The sequence below is a fragment of the Leptopilina boulardi genome, unplaced genomic scaffold (genome assembly GCF_019393585.1).
Source record: "Leptopilina boulardi isolate dan_hultmark-lab unplaced genomic scaffold, ZJU_Lbou_2.1 LbouV2_154, whole genome shotgun sequence".
NCBI lineage: Eukaryota > Metazoa > Arthropoda > Insecta > Hymenoptera > Figitidae > Leptopilina > Leptopilina boulardi.
In genome coordinates, this window is record NW_026137701.1 from 374,387 (window position 1) to 390,429 (window position 16,043).

The following is a 16,043-nucleotide window of genomic DNA, read 5'->3' on the forward strand; positions in this document are numbered from 1 at the left end:
TGCATTAAAGATGCAATTGAACAATATTTTGTTTGGACAACTAACGGAATTTTGCATTGTCTCAATTAACGTACATTATAAAATATTTATTAATTCATGAAAATGTCAATTTTTAAATTAAAAATTTGTTTATAACGATTTTTTATTTAATGGAAGAAAAAAAAAGATTCAATAATAATTCTCAGAAAATCCATAGTTATTTCCTAAAATACAAAAAAAAATTTGTTCTCAAAATGATTCACGTACAATAGTCATTTTGAGAAGTAGCAAAAATGATACAACTTCTTTAACTCATTTTAAGTTTATTTATAAACAAAAAGTTTCCAAAAAAAAACCAGTTCATTTTCAGTTCAAGGTTATTGTTTGAGTTTTATTCGATTTTAAACTTTGCGTAGAAAGAAAAAAGGCTACGTGATCATTTTCACGTTCGCAATTTAACATATTTCCGAATTTATCAAACGTTTGACCTTCGATGTTCAATCAATTCAAACTCTTAATTTGTAAGAATTTATAAACATGATTTTAAAAAATCTATTTGTTTGAATTTTGAATTATATGATTATTTGATTATTTTGAATTTTTATTTACACGAATTATCATTTGATAGTATAATCTTTAAACACTAAATTTTCACTTATGACAAAACTTTTATTTCTTCGCGAATAAATAAACGACAGAAAGATATCGATGCAAATTTAAAATTTAATCACACCCAATTGTTCTAAATAATTTTTAATTGATTAATTTTAAAATTAGAGCCGCAATATTTTTGCTTGATATTTATTCGGACAAAAGAAAGATTTGTAAGATCACAATTTGGCATTTTTAAGAATTTTAGAAAAAAATGAAATGAAAATTCTGGCATTTAAAAATTTTATTCAATAGGAATTCTGTTAAATAATTTTTGTTATACAACATTTGTACCTTGCCGTTAAATTTTTGAAATTGTTCAATATAAAATTTTAACAATTAATTCTTATCATTAGAATTTGATATTAAATTTTTTTTTTAAATTTGAATACCAAGGACCAAAAATTGTTAAGCACATTTAAACGTGGGTACTTTAAAGATAGATAGAATTTCTATTTCATAGCGAATTTTAATTTGTTCAAATTTTAAAATTTTGTTAATTAAAAATTCAGTTAAATAAAATTTTTGATTAATATTAAATTTGATTGAAAACAAATTTTGTTAAATGAAAATTCAATGAGTGTAACTGAAATTAAATTTTAAATTTGCCATTAAAAATTCTGTTAACAAGAAATTCTGTCAAATAAAACTTTGTTTGAATAAAAATTCTACAACTTGAAAATCCCAGTTTAATATTAATTTGACTTTATAAATTTTCTTTAAATATAAATTCGATTCACTGGAAATTTGAACTACATATCTAAAGAGTTTGAAAAAATATTCATGAGTTCAAAAAATTTAAATTTATTTTTAATATTATAATATTTATTAATATTATTATTATTATTATTTTGAACTTTAGATGAGTGGTTTTAACTTGTATTTAATAGGTTTCTAAATTATATTAAAAAGAAATATTTAAAACTAGCAAAGTTAAACGCGCGCAAGCGCGCCAAATTGAGTATGTAATTGTTTGTTATAAAAAAATTAAAATTAATATTATTAATAATAATTTAAATTTATTAGAAAATTATTACATATTAAATGATAATAATGAAAATTATATGTTTTTATATAATTAATATTTAATAGAATTGAAACGAAGCTGAAGTACGCAACATTTATCAACAAAAACATTTTTTTTTTTTAAATTACTATCTTGTACGAAATTTCCTGGCGCATCTTTTTTCTGTTCATAAATTTTTTTGTATTTGTAACAAAAAAATTCAAAAAACTAAATTTTTCTAAACATCACTTTTAATTAAAATTTTCATTTTCATTCGTTATAAAATGTAAAGTTCTGAATACTTTTACATACAATTTACAAGATTTATAGTTTAAACTATCCTTTGAATGATCCCTAATAATAATTCATTTTTAATTTTAAAAAAATTATTAATCTTTTGTTGTTCAGTGCTGCAAGGCTTATAATATTATTCAAAAGCTTCGTTTATCTAGTGAATTTTCTCTGAGGATAAACTTCCTTTGAATAAAATGTTCATTGATAATAAAAAAAAAAATGTATTAAAATAAAACTTTACAGTAATCTTTATTGTGTATCAATAAACATTTTATTCAGAGGAATTAATAACTTTTTTTCTAATTAAAAAATGAAAAATTATTATTAAGGTTAATAAAAATTTTAATTAAAAGTGATTTTATGAAAAATTTAGATTTTTGCTTTATTCTCAAAAACTGTTACAAAAAAAAAAAAAATTTATGATGAGAATAAAGATGCGCCAGAAAATTTCCTACAAGATATATAGTAATTTTTAAAAATTTATTTTTAAAAATTGATCTTTAAGGTACCAGGGTCTAACGAATACCGCTGTATAAATTTTAATTATAATATCCTGCGGCTCATATTTAACATAGGGGGAATATTTATCTAAAAAATGCTTTAAATATTCCGCCTACAATAAATATATCTAATTTAGGGTCAATATATAACTTTAAATAAAAATTTCGTTGATAAACGTTGTGTACTTCAGCTTCGTGAATGGAATTGAACTAATTCCGAAATTTCGAAACACAATTATACAATTTTGGCAAAAACGAGAAAAAGAATTGTCAAAATTTGACACGTCATAAAATTACAATTTAAAAAACACGTGAAATCAGAAAATACCAATTTTAAGTTAGGACAGAAGGACAGACCAAGCATTTTATTATTATATAATTAATAAAAAAAATTGATATTTTCAGTACATCTACAAATTATAACTGATATTTAAAATTTATTTTTTTATATAAAATAAGATAAATTTTATCTTAAAATCATTATATACTCTTATCATATAAGTATATTACTTTATAAAAAGAATGTATTGCATTTTTTTTTTGCTCATTTATGACGTGTTTTAATAATAAATTATAAAAGGGGTTTATTGTATGGATTGATTTACCTAGATAAAGGTGATAGTAAGTGCATTGACACAGAAACAGCACCGGCACTTTCACCAAAGAGTGTGACGTTGTCTGGATTTCCTCCAAAAAATGCAATATTGTCATGTACCCATTGAAGTGCCATAAGTTGATCGAACAGGCCGGCATTGCCCGGCACGTCGTAGGTCCCAAAGTAAAGAAAACCGAGACTAGCGACTCGATACTGCATTGACACTAAGATAATGTTTTCCTCAGATACAAGGGTCCTATGATCATAGACGTCCAGGGTTGCCGACCCGGAGTAGAAACCACCTGAAAGTAATCTATGGTGATCCAACAACCACCTTCCAACACTGAACAATTTACTTTTTTTTATATCTTTCTGTTTCGCAATAACTTCACATTACTAAAGGATTTTAAACCACATTGTATCTACATATTTATAGTGTACCTATACTAATACAAAAAAAATTAATTTTTCTAACAAAACAATTCTAAATAAAAAATTTTTTTTTGGGGGAATTTTCATCTTGACTTTTTAAAATTGAATATTCCTTTATTTGATTATTGCAATGTTTTTTGAATTCCTGACAAGAACACTCAGAATTAATTTTTTTATAAATTATTATAAATGGGTGATTCCTCATCAAATTTATAGTCGACCTTTTTAATTCGGTTAAACACATTTTTTCGTTCTTTACAGAAAAAAAATATACGTATGTTTTTTTTATAAGTTTTTATAAGAATTAACGAGTTATAAATTTTGGAAATTTTTGTTTAAAAATTAATTTTCATCGAATATTATCATCTTTTTTATACATTACAATAATAGATTATTATATATAAATTAGACTATTTTGAACAATTATCAATGAAGAAATTAATAACCAATATTATTTCTTTGCTTTTTTATTAAATCTTTACAGCTGGAAAATAAATCTTTTTTTTTTTCATGCAACTTATATTTAAAATTAAAATTCCAATGTAAATAGGTATATAAAATTTTATTAAATAATTGTCAAAAATTAATTATTCGGATTTGAAAAATGATTATTACGAATTATAAGGTTCTAAAAATAGGTCAGAACGACTTTAAATGATATAATAATGGATTGACTTTTGAACTTTGAAATAATATTAACGAAAAGAAAATTGTCAATTTTTATTAAAGAAAAATAACAATTTTTTATAAACAAATTAATTTTTTTTTTGCTTTCGGATCATTGAAAAAATCAAAGTTTCATAAATTTATAACTCAAAAATTTGGGCACTTATATATAAAAAAAAAAAAACTTTTCTGTAAAGAACGAAAAAATAAATTGTTTTTAACCGAATTTTTGACGTGAAATCGATCATTAATAAATGCAAAAATTAAAGTTTCTAGAATAAATAATAAAATTTTAAAATTTAATAGAATTGTTAATAAAGTTATTAAAGAAACTCACCACCGAATATCCATACCATGACAGCGGCATTAGTAGGCCTGGGTCGCGGAACTACTACATTTACATAAAGACAATCCTCACTAAGTGCTGTATTAGGATTCCACATTGTTGCTCCGGCGAAATCCCCAAAGACGGTGTCTAGAATTTGAACACAACTGTTCGGCAGTGAAGTCGCGTTAAGAACTCCTTGCCAAGATTCTGCTGGCCTTGGATGTCGAAACCTTAATGAACCTTAAAAATAATAAATTATCATATATTAATTTATTTATTAACATAAAATACATAAAAATTGGATCAAATTTTTTTTTTTTTTAATAAAAATCCAAATTTTCTATACCTATTTCTTAAAATTAAGAAATTTTAATAAAATTAATTTATGTAAGTTTTCTGTTAAAAAGAAAATTGAGGGTCTTCAGATAAAAAAAACTGGTTATAACTTTTTAAAACTCGAAATCTTCAGCATCCTGAATAAAAAAAAAATGTTTTGAAGTTTTGTTTTCTTTAGGTAAAAATTTTCATAAAAAATATACAAAAATACCTGCCAGAAAAATGAATTTCAAAACTTTAATAGTAATAATTTTAAATTTACAGGCCAATGATTTCTAGTTTAAAAAAAATTATAAATTGTTCTTTGATCTGTAACTTCAATTTTGGAGCTTCACAGTTTTTTATACAAATGTGTTAAAGTAAGTTTATTTGATTAAAAAATAAGTTTTTGTATTTTTCTGGAATTATAAATATATTGTATAATATTATGGGTCATATAATTTTTTCGATTTAATGCACTAATTTCTTTTATTCAAAGAAAATGATTTTTGAATCAAAGAAATTTTCTTTGAAACTAAGAAGCTTTTTTTTGTTTCAAAGAAAATTTTATTTTGAATCAAAGAAAACAATTTAAAGAAACTGGTTTCTTTAAATCAAAGAAATCTTTTCTCTGAGTGTACACGTAAAATATATACCTATATATATATATAAGACAAAAACTTACCAATGGGTTTTTGTGCATAAGGGATGCCGAACCAAGCATCGACCTTTTTGCCAGTTGTAGCAGTCAAGGTCATACCCTTCACCCGACCCGTTCGTGTTTGAACGATCAGATGATCGTCCTCCGGGATCGAGCCAAGCGGCTCAGCTCGCGGTAACTCCTCGTTGACCTCTATCGATCTCATATTCTTCGGTTCCTCGTGCGACAAATCCGCATGGTGTCTACTTCTGTGAGGTGGCGAACACCTTGCAAGGTCAAGGCCAACCGTTATCAGGAACATCACCACCAACAGTGTCTCCACTCTTGGTTCAATCTTTCTTTGATTATTCGGCATCGTGTCCTCGCCTATACAATAAATCACATTGAATTTCGATTATTTTTCATTTTCAAAAAATTATATTGGATTTTTATATAATTAACCACATCAAACATCCTTCGAATAACGATTTTTAAATAAAACTAACACAGGTGGCTGGAAGAAAAAAAAAGTTTACCTACGATGCCCCTGCTGCTCAATGGTATCAGGTGATTCCATAGTATCCCCTAAGTATTTACAAATAAATAAAGTGAACTCAAAAAATATTTGCCACATTTATAATAAATATAATAAGATATACGGTTAAGGAAAAAATATATATTTAACACAATGAAATACCAATTATACCATTTTTTGTTATGGTCACAGAATGGTCACTACATGTAGTGGACTTTTCTTCTAAGCACATTTAAAAATTCTGTGACCATAACAAAAAATGGTATAATTGGTATTTCATTGTGTTAAATATATATTTTTTCCTTAACCGTATATCTTATTATATTTATTATAAATGTGGCAAATATTTTTTGAGTTCACTTTATTTATTTGTAAATACTTAGGGGATACTATGGAATCACCTGATACCATTGAGCAGCAGGGGCATCGTAGGTAAACTTCTTTTTCCTTCCAGCCACCTGTGCTAATAAATTAAAAAAAATAGTCTACTATCTTGAATTTTGAAAATTTTTAATTCACATTGGATTCGTAATCAGCGTACTTTTTTTCTATTAGAATTGACAAAAAATTGAATTTAATTTTTTTGTCAATAATTATTATATGCCATTTCAGGAGTTTTTTTTATTGTAGTGATGGCCTGTGAACGCGGTATTGACAATTACTGAAGTTTTGCACCGGAATAATATCAAAACATAACCTCAATCATAGGTGAAGAAGTGTTCAACAATTGTTGGTTCACCACAATTCTTAAACAATTCTTTATCTATGATTGAGGTTATGTTTTCATTTTTTCCGGTGCAAAGTTTCAGTAATCGGCAATATCGCGTACACATGCCCAGATAGCACATAAGCTTGCAGCAATCTTGCTGCGCAAATATTGCCAACCTTGCACGGCAAACTTGCCGCAAGCTTCAAATATCCCACCTAACCCAAGCTTGCATGGTAAGCCTCACAGCACCGAAACTTTCGGTGCTGTGGGGGAGCTTACCGAGAGATTTCAGTGTAAGGTTACTGCAAGATTGCACAATAAGATTATCGTAAGATTGCTCAGTAAGCTGTCACGGTAAGCTTGTAGCAAGGTTGCAAATAACTTTGCTTTGAACCTAAAAATTTTTTTTAAAAATGTTTCGTCTAATTTCTATAATTTTATTATATAAATTAGACAAAACATTAAAAAAAAAAATTTGTAGGTTCAAAGCAAAGTTATTTGGCAACCATGCACTAACCTTGCTACAAGCTTACCGTGCAAGCTTATTGAGCAATCTTGCGATAATATTATTGTGCAATCTTGCAGTAACCTTACACTGCAATCTTTCGGTAAACTTACCATGCAAACTTGGGTCAGATGGAAAATTTTAAGCTTGCGGCAAGATTGGCAATATTGCCGCAAGGTTGCTGCAAGCATTTTATTTCGTAGTCGTACAAAAATGGATTTTTTTCAATGTTTGTTTTTATACTTTTTCACGTGAAACAGAAATCAATAATTTAAAAATGAGAATATATGTGACAGTCCCCGAGAGAAGGGACCTTAGCTCACCAAAACGAATTTCACAGGGCAAGCGTTTGAAGAAGAAGCAGAAACGCTGAACTCGAAGAGTAGGGCGGAACTTCTGAAAAGTCCCCCCACCACACTAACACAACGTTGTGTTTCTGTATACGTGAGCTTCGTCTACTTCGTGTATCTTCGGGTCTCACGTACGCGAAGCTCACGTACGAGAGTATAGTTGTGTAAGTAAAGTAGTGGGGCTGATTTCTTGAGTGCCACAATCCGCCTCGAAATGCGCTTGACATACCCATCTTCAAAATGTTATTGTGTCAAAAGCAATTATCCTAATCAGTTTTTGACTTTTGCATGTGAAAAAGCAATTCAAAATCTATCATTTACCATATAAAACTCAATATTGACCTCTGGTGAGCTAAGGTCCCTTCTCTCGGGGACTGTCACATATAAATGACAAGTTCGCGCTATATAAACAAGGCGAATTACATTTTGTCTTTCATGTGTTTTCATGAATCTCTGTGTGGACAAATGAATACAAATGAAATACTAATTTGGCTCTGATTCAAATACATTTATTGTTCACTTGGTCGTCACCTCGTGACAATATCTTTCTCGGTCTCGTGTGGATTTTCACACTGGACATCTGATTTATTCAGGTTGCTATCGAGTTCGAGGTCATTCGGCTTTGGCGCAGCTAGTAGTTTAATTTTCCTCTGTCGATAACACGTTTGGGTCTGTCGATTCGTGTATATAATCAAAAATCGTCACTTCTTTCACAAAGAATTTACTCCGCAAAGATGATATAATCAAACTTTAATGGAATTCTGACTCGGTCCACACCGATATGATATATAACAGAATATTATTATTGATGTATAACCATTTATATTTTCACATCTCTTTACAAATTTTATTTATCAATCTACAAAATCTGTTTATATATTCATATTTTATTCATTTTACTATACAAATAAAACGAAATTATTTTTTTTAACGAAATGATAATTTTATTATTTTTTAATATTTTATTATTATTATTTTTTATAATATTTTTATATTATTATAGCTTCTTAAATTATTGATTAAATCTATTGGATATACGTTTTTTATTAGTGCATTTTTTTTGTTGGAATTGGAATTAAAAATATTTTTCGATTTGGAATTTAAAATAATTGTAGAATTTTTTTTTGAAGAATTGAAACTCCCAATTGTAAAAAATATAAAAAAGAGTCAATTTCATATCGATTTCTTTAAACAAATTTTTGCTTTACTAATATAAACTCTCTTATTATATACTCATTTCAATCTTTAAAATAAGATTATTTTTTACTGTGTAATATTTAAGGAGGATAGTGACCGCAACATAACTTGAAACTATAAAAAATGGATTTTAACGCAAACAAAAATATTAGAAAAAATTAATTTCAATTAATTTTGGAAAATCTAATTATATATTCTCAATGCCTCGCGAGATTTTTCATAACAGAACGAAAGGACAAATCAGAATCAAATTTATATCTTATAAGTCGACTATTAATCTGACGACTTTATTTCATCAAATAATAATTTTTTTTCTTACAGCTTAGAACAAAATAAATAATAATGTTGTTAAAAAATTATTTATTAAAAACAATTTGAATTGTTCATAATTTTTGATGATTTTGACTCAACATAATTTTTTCTGAAATTCGTATATATTTAGATTTTCCAAAATTGATTTAAATTAATTTTATTTCTTTAAATTTATCAAATATAAAAAAATTTCTTTGGAATATTAAAAAATTAAAAAAAAATATATATTTTAAAGATTCTGAGAACATTTATTATTACACTAAAAAAAAATTTATTTGATTCTAATAATCCGTTACTTGACTATTATCAAATAAATATTTACTTGAACCAAATAATTTATTTTTTAATTAAACAAATTTGAAACAAATACTATTTAATTGACTCAAATAATAATTATTGAATACAGATAAATATTCATTTGATAATAGTCAAGTGACCGATTATTTCAATCAAATAAATTTTTTTTTTTCAGTGTTGAATTGATTTAACTCGGAAAAATTGATCGATTCACATATTTTTATAATTTATTAGAATTCTTTTATTAAATATGGGACAATCCATTATATTTCGAATGAAGTCGTCGCTGACTAATTTTTAAAAATTATAATACTTTGCAGGAATGATTTTGAAGTTATCAAAATCACGAAATGAAAAGAATTTTATTAAAATTTTAATTATTTATTGCAAAATATGAATTTAAAGTATATGAGGTGCTGAAAACTGTCAATTTTTTAGCCATTAGAAAATATGCAAAAATACGTAGAATTTACCATAAAAATAAAAAATTTTTTTTGTAATTTACTAAGAATGAATAAATTTATCATTATCAATTGATGTAATTATTTAAATATGTGAAATAATATATAAAATATGATTTTCAAGTTCGACTGTCAAATAACCTAAATTTGCAAATTTCATCTATTAAATGTGAGAAAGAGAAGTCATTAAATTGAAAAAAACCTTACCAAATATAAAGTACCTGTGACTAACTTTTAGTTTTTCTTAGCACTTTTTTCCTTTTTTCTTCATAAATGTGAAATAAAAAGCAATAAAAATTTGCACTTTGCTTATTTTCACTATTTTCAAATGTAAATAACTTTCTTGGAGAAAACGGAAAAATTACAAAACTTGGGCAATATCTAATTGATCACTAACTACACACACTGGAAAAAAATTCGCTTTGGTCCCGAAGATACTTTTTGAGATAATTAAGTTTAAACTTTTCACAATTTTTATCAGGTTAATGCATGTGATTTTTATAAAATTGAAGTTACACGGAAAAAATGAATTCAGTAGATTTTACAGAACTATCACGGAGTAGCGGATACAGCTCTTTACGAAACTGATTGTGAGTGTTGTAAAATGTCACGAAATATTCAGGATAAACTCCAGAAATATTCAGCATAAACAACGAAAGTTCTGTAGTTTATCCGAAAATATCCATCACATTTTACAAAACTCAGTTTCGTAAAGAGCTGTATCCGCTACTCCGTCACAGTTTTGTAAAATATACTGAATTAATTTTTTCCGTGTAGTTCAAAATATTTAACCAATAAAACCTAACTTCGTCCTTAAAAAACTACATGCATTAACCTTATAAAAATTGTGAAAAATTTAAACATAATTATCTCAAAAAGTATCTTCGGGACCAAAGCGAATTTTTTTCCAGTGTGTGTAGTTAGTGATCAATTAGATATTGCCCAAGTTTTGTAATTTTTCAGTTTTCTCCAAGAAAGTTATTTACATTTGAAAATAGTGAAAATAAGCAAAGTGCAAATTTTTATTGCTTTTTATTTCACATTTATGAAGAAAAAAGGAAAAAAGTGCTAAGAAAAACTAAAAGTTAGTCACAGGTACTTTATATTTGGTAAGGTTTTTTTCAATTTAATGACTTCTCTTTCTCACATTTAATAGATGAAATTTGCAAATTTAGGTTATTTGACAGGCGAACTTGAAAATCATATTTTATATATTATTTCACATATTTAAATAATTACATCAATTGATAATGATAAATTTATTCATTCTTAGTAAATTACAAAAAAATTTTTTTATTTTTATGGTAAATTCTACGTATTTTTGCATATTTTCTAATGGCTAAAAAATTGACAGTTTTCAGCACCTCATATACTTTAAATTCATATTTTGCAATAAATAATTAAAATTTTAATAAAATTCTTTTCATTTCGTGATTTTGATAACTTCAAAATCATTCCTGCAAAGTATTATAATTTTTAAAAATTAGTCAGCGACGACTTCATTCGAAATATAATGGATTGTCCCATATATAAATATTTTAATTTAAATAATTCAGATTTCTTAGAGTTTAATTTGAAAAAAATTGATCATAAATATATATATATATATATATATATATATATATATATATAGAAAACGAAAATGAAATGAAAATTTATCATTCATAAATGAGGGAAATTAGTGGAAATAACTTGTTGGCAAATTGGATATAAATTATTTTAATCAGTTTTAATTAAAATTAGTTCTATGTTATATGAGAAAGCTTGAACTATCTCTTTGTAACTAGTTAGTAGAACGATTTACCGCGCGTATACCTACATCACAAATGCTTCGCCTGGGGACTGAGTGGAAGGCAAATTTAACGGTATATCTACATGGATTGCTTACATATGTGCATTGCAGTGCAATACGTCACAGAGCAATTCGCCTGTGACCATTTAGAAACAGCCCTTCAGCTACTTTGCTGACATTAGGGTTAAAGAACCAACTCTATATATATATAATATATTTAAAATGCGTTTGTAAAATTTAATCAAAAATTCAATTCTAATAAATATTTACTTAAATAAATATTATTTATATATAAATATTTTTTAGAATTTAATTAAATAAACTGTATTTGATTGAAATATAATTGGTTACTTGACTATGTATTATCAAATAAATATTCATTTATATTAAATTTGAATCACTTAAATGGTATTTTTTTAAATACAGAAATTATTGGTTCAAAAATAGTTTAATTAATTCAAATAAAAATTATTTGGTTCACACTAAAAAAAAAATTTGTTTGTAACAACCAAATTTTGGTTAAATCAACCAAATAAATGTATGTAACTTTTGGTTGATTCAATCGAATGTTTATTTGGTTCAATCAAATTCTTTACTTCAATCAACAAATTTATTAAAATAAACCAAATTTTAATTTAGATTTATTCAAACAAATTTTGTTTCAAATAAACAAAAATTTGTATTAATAGTAAAAAAAATTGTATTTTTGGTTCAAATAATATTTTTCTCTTATAGTGCAAGACCCAGACCGATACCCGTAATTTTAATACAGGCCGAGACGAGAAATCTCGTCTCGTCTCGTGGGCAGCACTAATCCTGAAAATTATTTATAGGTAATTATTGATTTCCAAGACCTTTATATGAAAAGTAAAATTAGTTTTGACTTCTCATTCATATATATAATAGATTAATAAATGTTTACTAAAAATTCATTTTCCTTATTAAAAATTTAATTTTTAAAAATACTCTAAACTTTTTTTTTTGGTATAAATTCATAAGACTGGTGAATTTATATATTCTCCTATGTATTTCAAACAGTAAGTTCTGTAAGTAGTAAAGACCGATTTAAATCAAACAAAGAAACGTTTCTCGTAAATTTCATTGTCTTATTGAATTAGAGCATTATTAAATATGATAATATGATGATATTAATCATTTGCAAAATTAAATTTTAACTATTTCGGAGTAATTACAATGTCATTAAAATGATAATTAAGTCATTAAAACTTAATTAATTTCTTGTATTCTATTGTTGATTATATTATCTTATTAAATCACTTTTGTCAGCCAATTTTTATAACTAAATATACGAATATAATACCTATCAATTTTTTTTTGACAAATAATAGCAAATTAATTAGTTAACTTCTTCACTAAAAAAATAATTAAAAAATGTTATACAAATTTTTAAATTATAAAAAGATTGAAATATATTAAAAAAAATCTGTTTGAAATAACCAAATTTTTGTTGAATCAACGAAAATATATTTTTTTTAATTAATCCACATTATAGGTTTTTTAAGGGTTTTTGGGGTCGATGAGTTCGAATTTGACCTTCAAATTCAAAATGGCGGACATAATTTTTAAAATTTTAACGGATTTTCAGCGACTCCAAAAACCCTTACATAAAAAGTTTTATGAAATTCCGCATAAATTAAAAAAATATATATATCCGCCATTTTGGATATAGCATTTTGAATTCTTTTTTTCAGATCATATTTTAATTCAGCGACCCCAAAAGCCCTTATATTCTAAGTTTCACGAAATTCCGCGCATAAATTAAAAAAAAATGTTCGACATTTTGGTGGTCAGTATCAATTTTTTCTCTACACGGAAAAACTTTGTTCAAGAATCATTCCTAAATTTGTTCAGGAACTGAGGACGCGAGAAAAATTCTGCAAAATTTACAGAAAAATACAAAAATCATTCAAGAAAATACTTGTATTTTTATTATGACATTGGAAGACTTCTTGTTAATGCCGCGATCGGAATATCTCAGTCACTGGACGTTGAAAGTTTCTTGAACTGTTTTAGAAGACACAGTGCAGTAACCAAGCACTAGGCAGGGATTGGTTGCGTCAAATATGTTTCCAATGCATAATACCATAAGCTGCTAAGGTAGCTGAGAGATGTAAAGCGCAGTTTTTGGACTCTCGAGGACGTGGGATCGAGTCCTCCCAGATTAAATTTTTTTTATCGCAAACGTAAAAATTTATTCTAAAACAAGTTCAAGACTTTCTGTAGTGAGTTTAGGAAGTTGTCTTGAATTTCTCTACAATTCTTATAGAAATACTGCTTAGAATTTTTCAAAGAAAATATAAATAAGATTTCTTAAATTATTCTCATATCCTCAGTTTCTGAACAAATTTAGGAATGATTCTTGCACAAAGTTTTTCCGTGTAACAATGCAGGTGTTAAAACAAAATAGAAAAATTAGTGATGAAGTATATTATTTATATATAAGTTAATTAATTAGTGATATAAAAATTAATTATAGCAATAAAAGAATCAGAAAACTGAAATATTGTTGGTTGAAAAAAAAAATTGTTTGCTTGTTACTATACAACTGTTTTGTTGGTGCTGAGAGCGACATGAAAGAAATGAACGTTAATTACTATTCATAAAGAACATTAATTATGATTTGGTGATAAAGCCATATGGAATTCTGAAATACTATAGAAAAGAACATTGAATAAGCACGCACACAGTATAGAACTATTTGAAATGTGGTGGCGCGCATTGAAGCCCTTGGATTCAATTAGAATAGGTGGGTGGAGAGCAGGGCTCTTTGACAAGACTCGTACAGTGGTTTTTGTCGTTTCATTTTTTTTTTCTTCTCTCTGCGGGTATATATTCGAAACGAAATAGAACGAGAAATATAAAAGGGGGAGTCTCTAAGGAGACGATGAGGGTTATCCTTGCGCCAGCTGATCGATAAAGCCATACCTTTTGCTTTTATTTATACTCTTTAAGATGCTGTCCGAAAGCAATCGTTTCCAAAATTCAAGAAAACACCCTGAAATATTCTTTCTTTACTCGCAGTAAAATCCAATACAAACATATCACTTTATGTAAATATTTTTTCTTGATGCCACACTTTTAATTTCAAGAAATCATAATTCTTTTTTGTCTGTGACATATTTCATGACTACAAATCTTAATTAGTGAAATTATACTAATCAATAATTCAATGAAAAGTAACAATTTATTTTTATTTATTTTCAATTGATAACATAGTCCTGTGAGGGTGAGTTTCTAAGATAGTTTGAGTGATTCTTTTAGATTTTTTTATGCTGAAAACGAATCTGACCTTCAAAATCTTCCATCACGTCAGAATTTTTTGTAAATGAAGTATTTATGATAAATTTTTTTTTTCAATTTTCGACAAAAGGATCGTGTAGTACTATACTCTTCAGCTTTAAACCCCATTTTTGAAAAAATTACATTACGATTTTTTTTATAAAAAAAAAACTAGGACATTTTAAAATTAACAGTTTTAGTTACTATAACATACACTTTCTAAATCTGAATTACATAGTAGTTTTCTACTAATGAAAGAGTGCGGATTCGTTTACCAATTGAATTAGTAACAGTTTTGACTCTTCTTTAGTAGAAAACTACTAATTGCTAGTAGAAAACTACTAACACAGGTTTACAAATTTCAAATTTTTTTTTGTCACTCGAACAAAACATTTTTTTTTCGATTAATGTGTGTTTTTTGAGTAAGAAAATCATATTTTAAATTTTTTTCCCTCGTGCAATTTTTTTGTAACAGCAAATTATGCATTTTCCAGGTGTGACGTCATTTAAAGTCACCGGTAGAGAAAGCAGTTAATCCAAATGTAAAAAATAAATCAGCATTTAAAAGATAATTAAATTACCTTTCAAACCATTGATCAACCAATAAAATCCAATCAAAATTGTCAGAGTTACAGTCGATCAAAATTCAAATTTCAAGCATATTTTAATGATTTTTAGACATTCGTCTAACTTTCGATAATTTTTTCAAAGTCAAACAATCAAAAAAAGGCAACTTTTAAATTTTTTTATTAATAGTATATTTAATTACGAAACTTTTAAGCCTTTATAGACCTCGATCGGATAAAAAATGACAATTCTACACTAGATTTATTGAACAAAGTACTTTTTCACTTTTAGTATATTTTCAAGTGATTTCGATATATGTCAGTGCTATACAGTTTGGGTAATCCAACCAAACGAATAGTACTTCCAAAGAGCAAGATGTCTGAATCAGACTTCACATGGCTAATATAACCTAACTTACCTGCCAATTAGACAGACTGTATAACCAATTCAACCAGAAATCTCAACCATAAGTTTATGGCTGAAATTTCGATAGCATTTCTTTCAGTGTACTCGGGGGTTTACGGGGTCGTTGATTACGAATTTGAGGTTAGTTTTTTAAAATTCAAAATGGCGGATCCAATATGGCGGACAAAATTTTAGTAATTAGAAATG

General features: G+C 26.4%; 1 protein-coding gene and 1 long non-coding RNA gene across 6 annotated transcripts in view; one reads left to right on the forward strand and one right to left on the reverse strand.

Moving 5' to 3' along the window:
* LOC127276830 (uncharacterized) overlaps window positions 1-16,043 on the forward strand; it is an 89,729-nt gene that overhangs the window by 51,627 nt on the left and 22,059 nt on the right. The gene's annotated exons all lie outside the window — the stretch shown is intronic.
* Window positions 1-16,043, reverse strand: part of LOC127276826 (acetylcholinesterase-like) — a 105,387-nt gene that overhangs the window by 42,235 nt on the left and 47,109 nt on the right. For all 5 annotated transcript variants that reach the window (XM_051297492.1, XM_051297491.1, XM_051297490.1 and 2 more), the window contains 3 exons: window positions 5,452-5,793; window positions 4,461-4,691; window positions 3,036-3,327 (listed from right to left, as the gene is read on the reverse strand). In XM_051297492.1, the coding sequence (XP_051153449.1) occupies window positions 3,036-3,327; window positions 4,461-4,691; window positions 5,452-5,782 (854 nt within the window). In that variant the 5' untranslated portion in view covers window positions 5,783-5,793. The remainder of the gene's footprint in view (window positions 1-3,035; window positions 3,328-4,460; window positions 4,692-5,451; window positions 5,794-16,043) is intronic.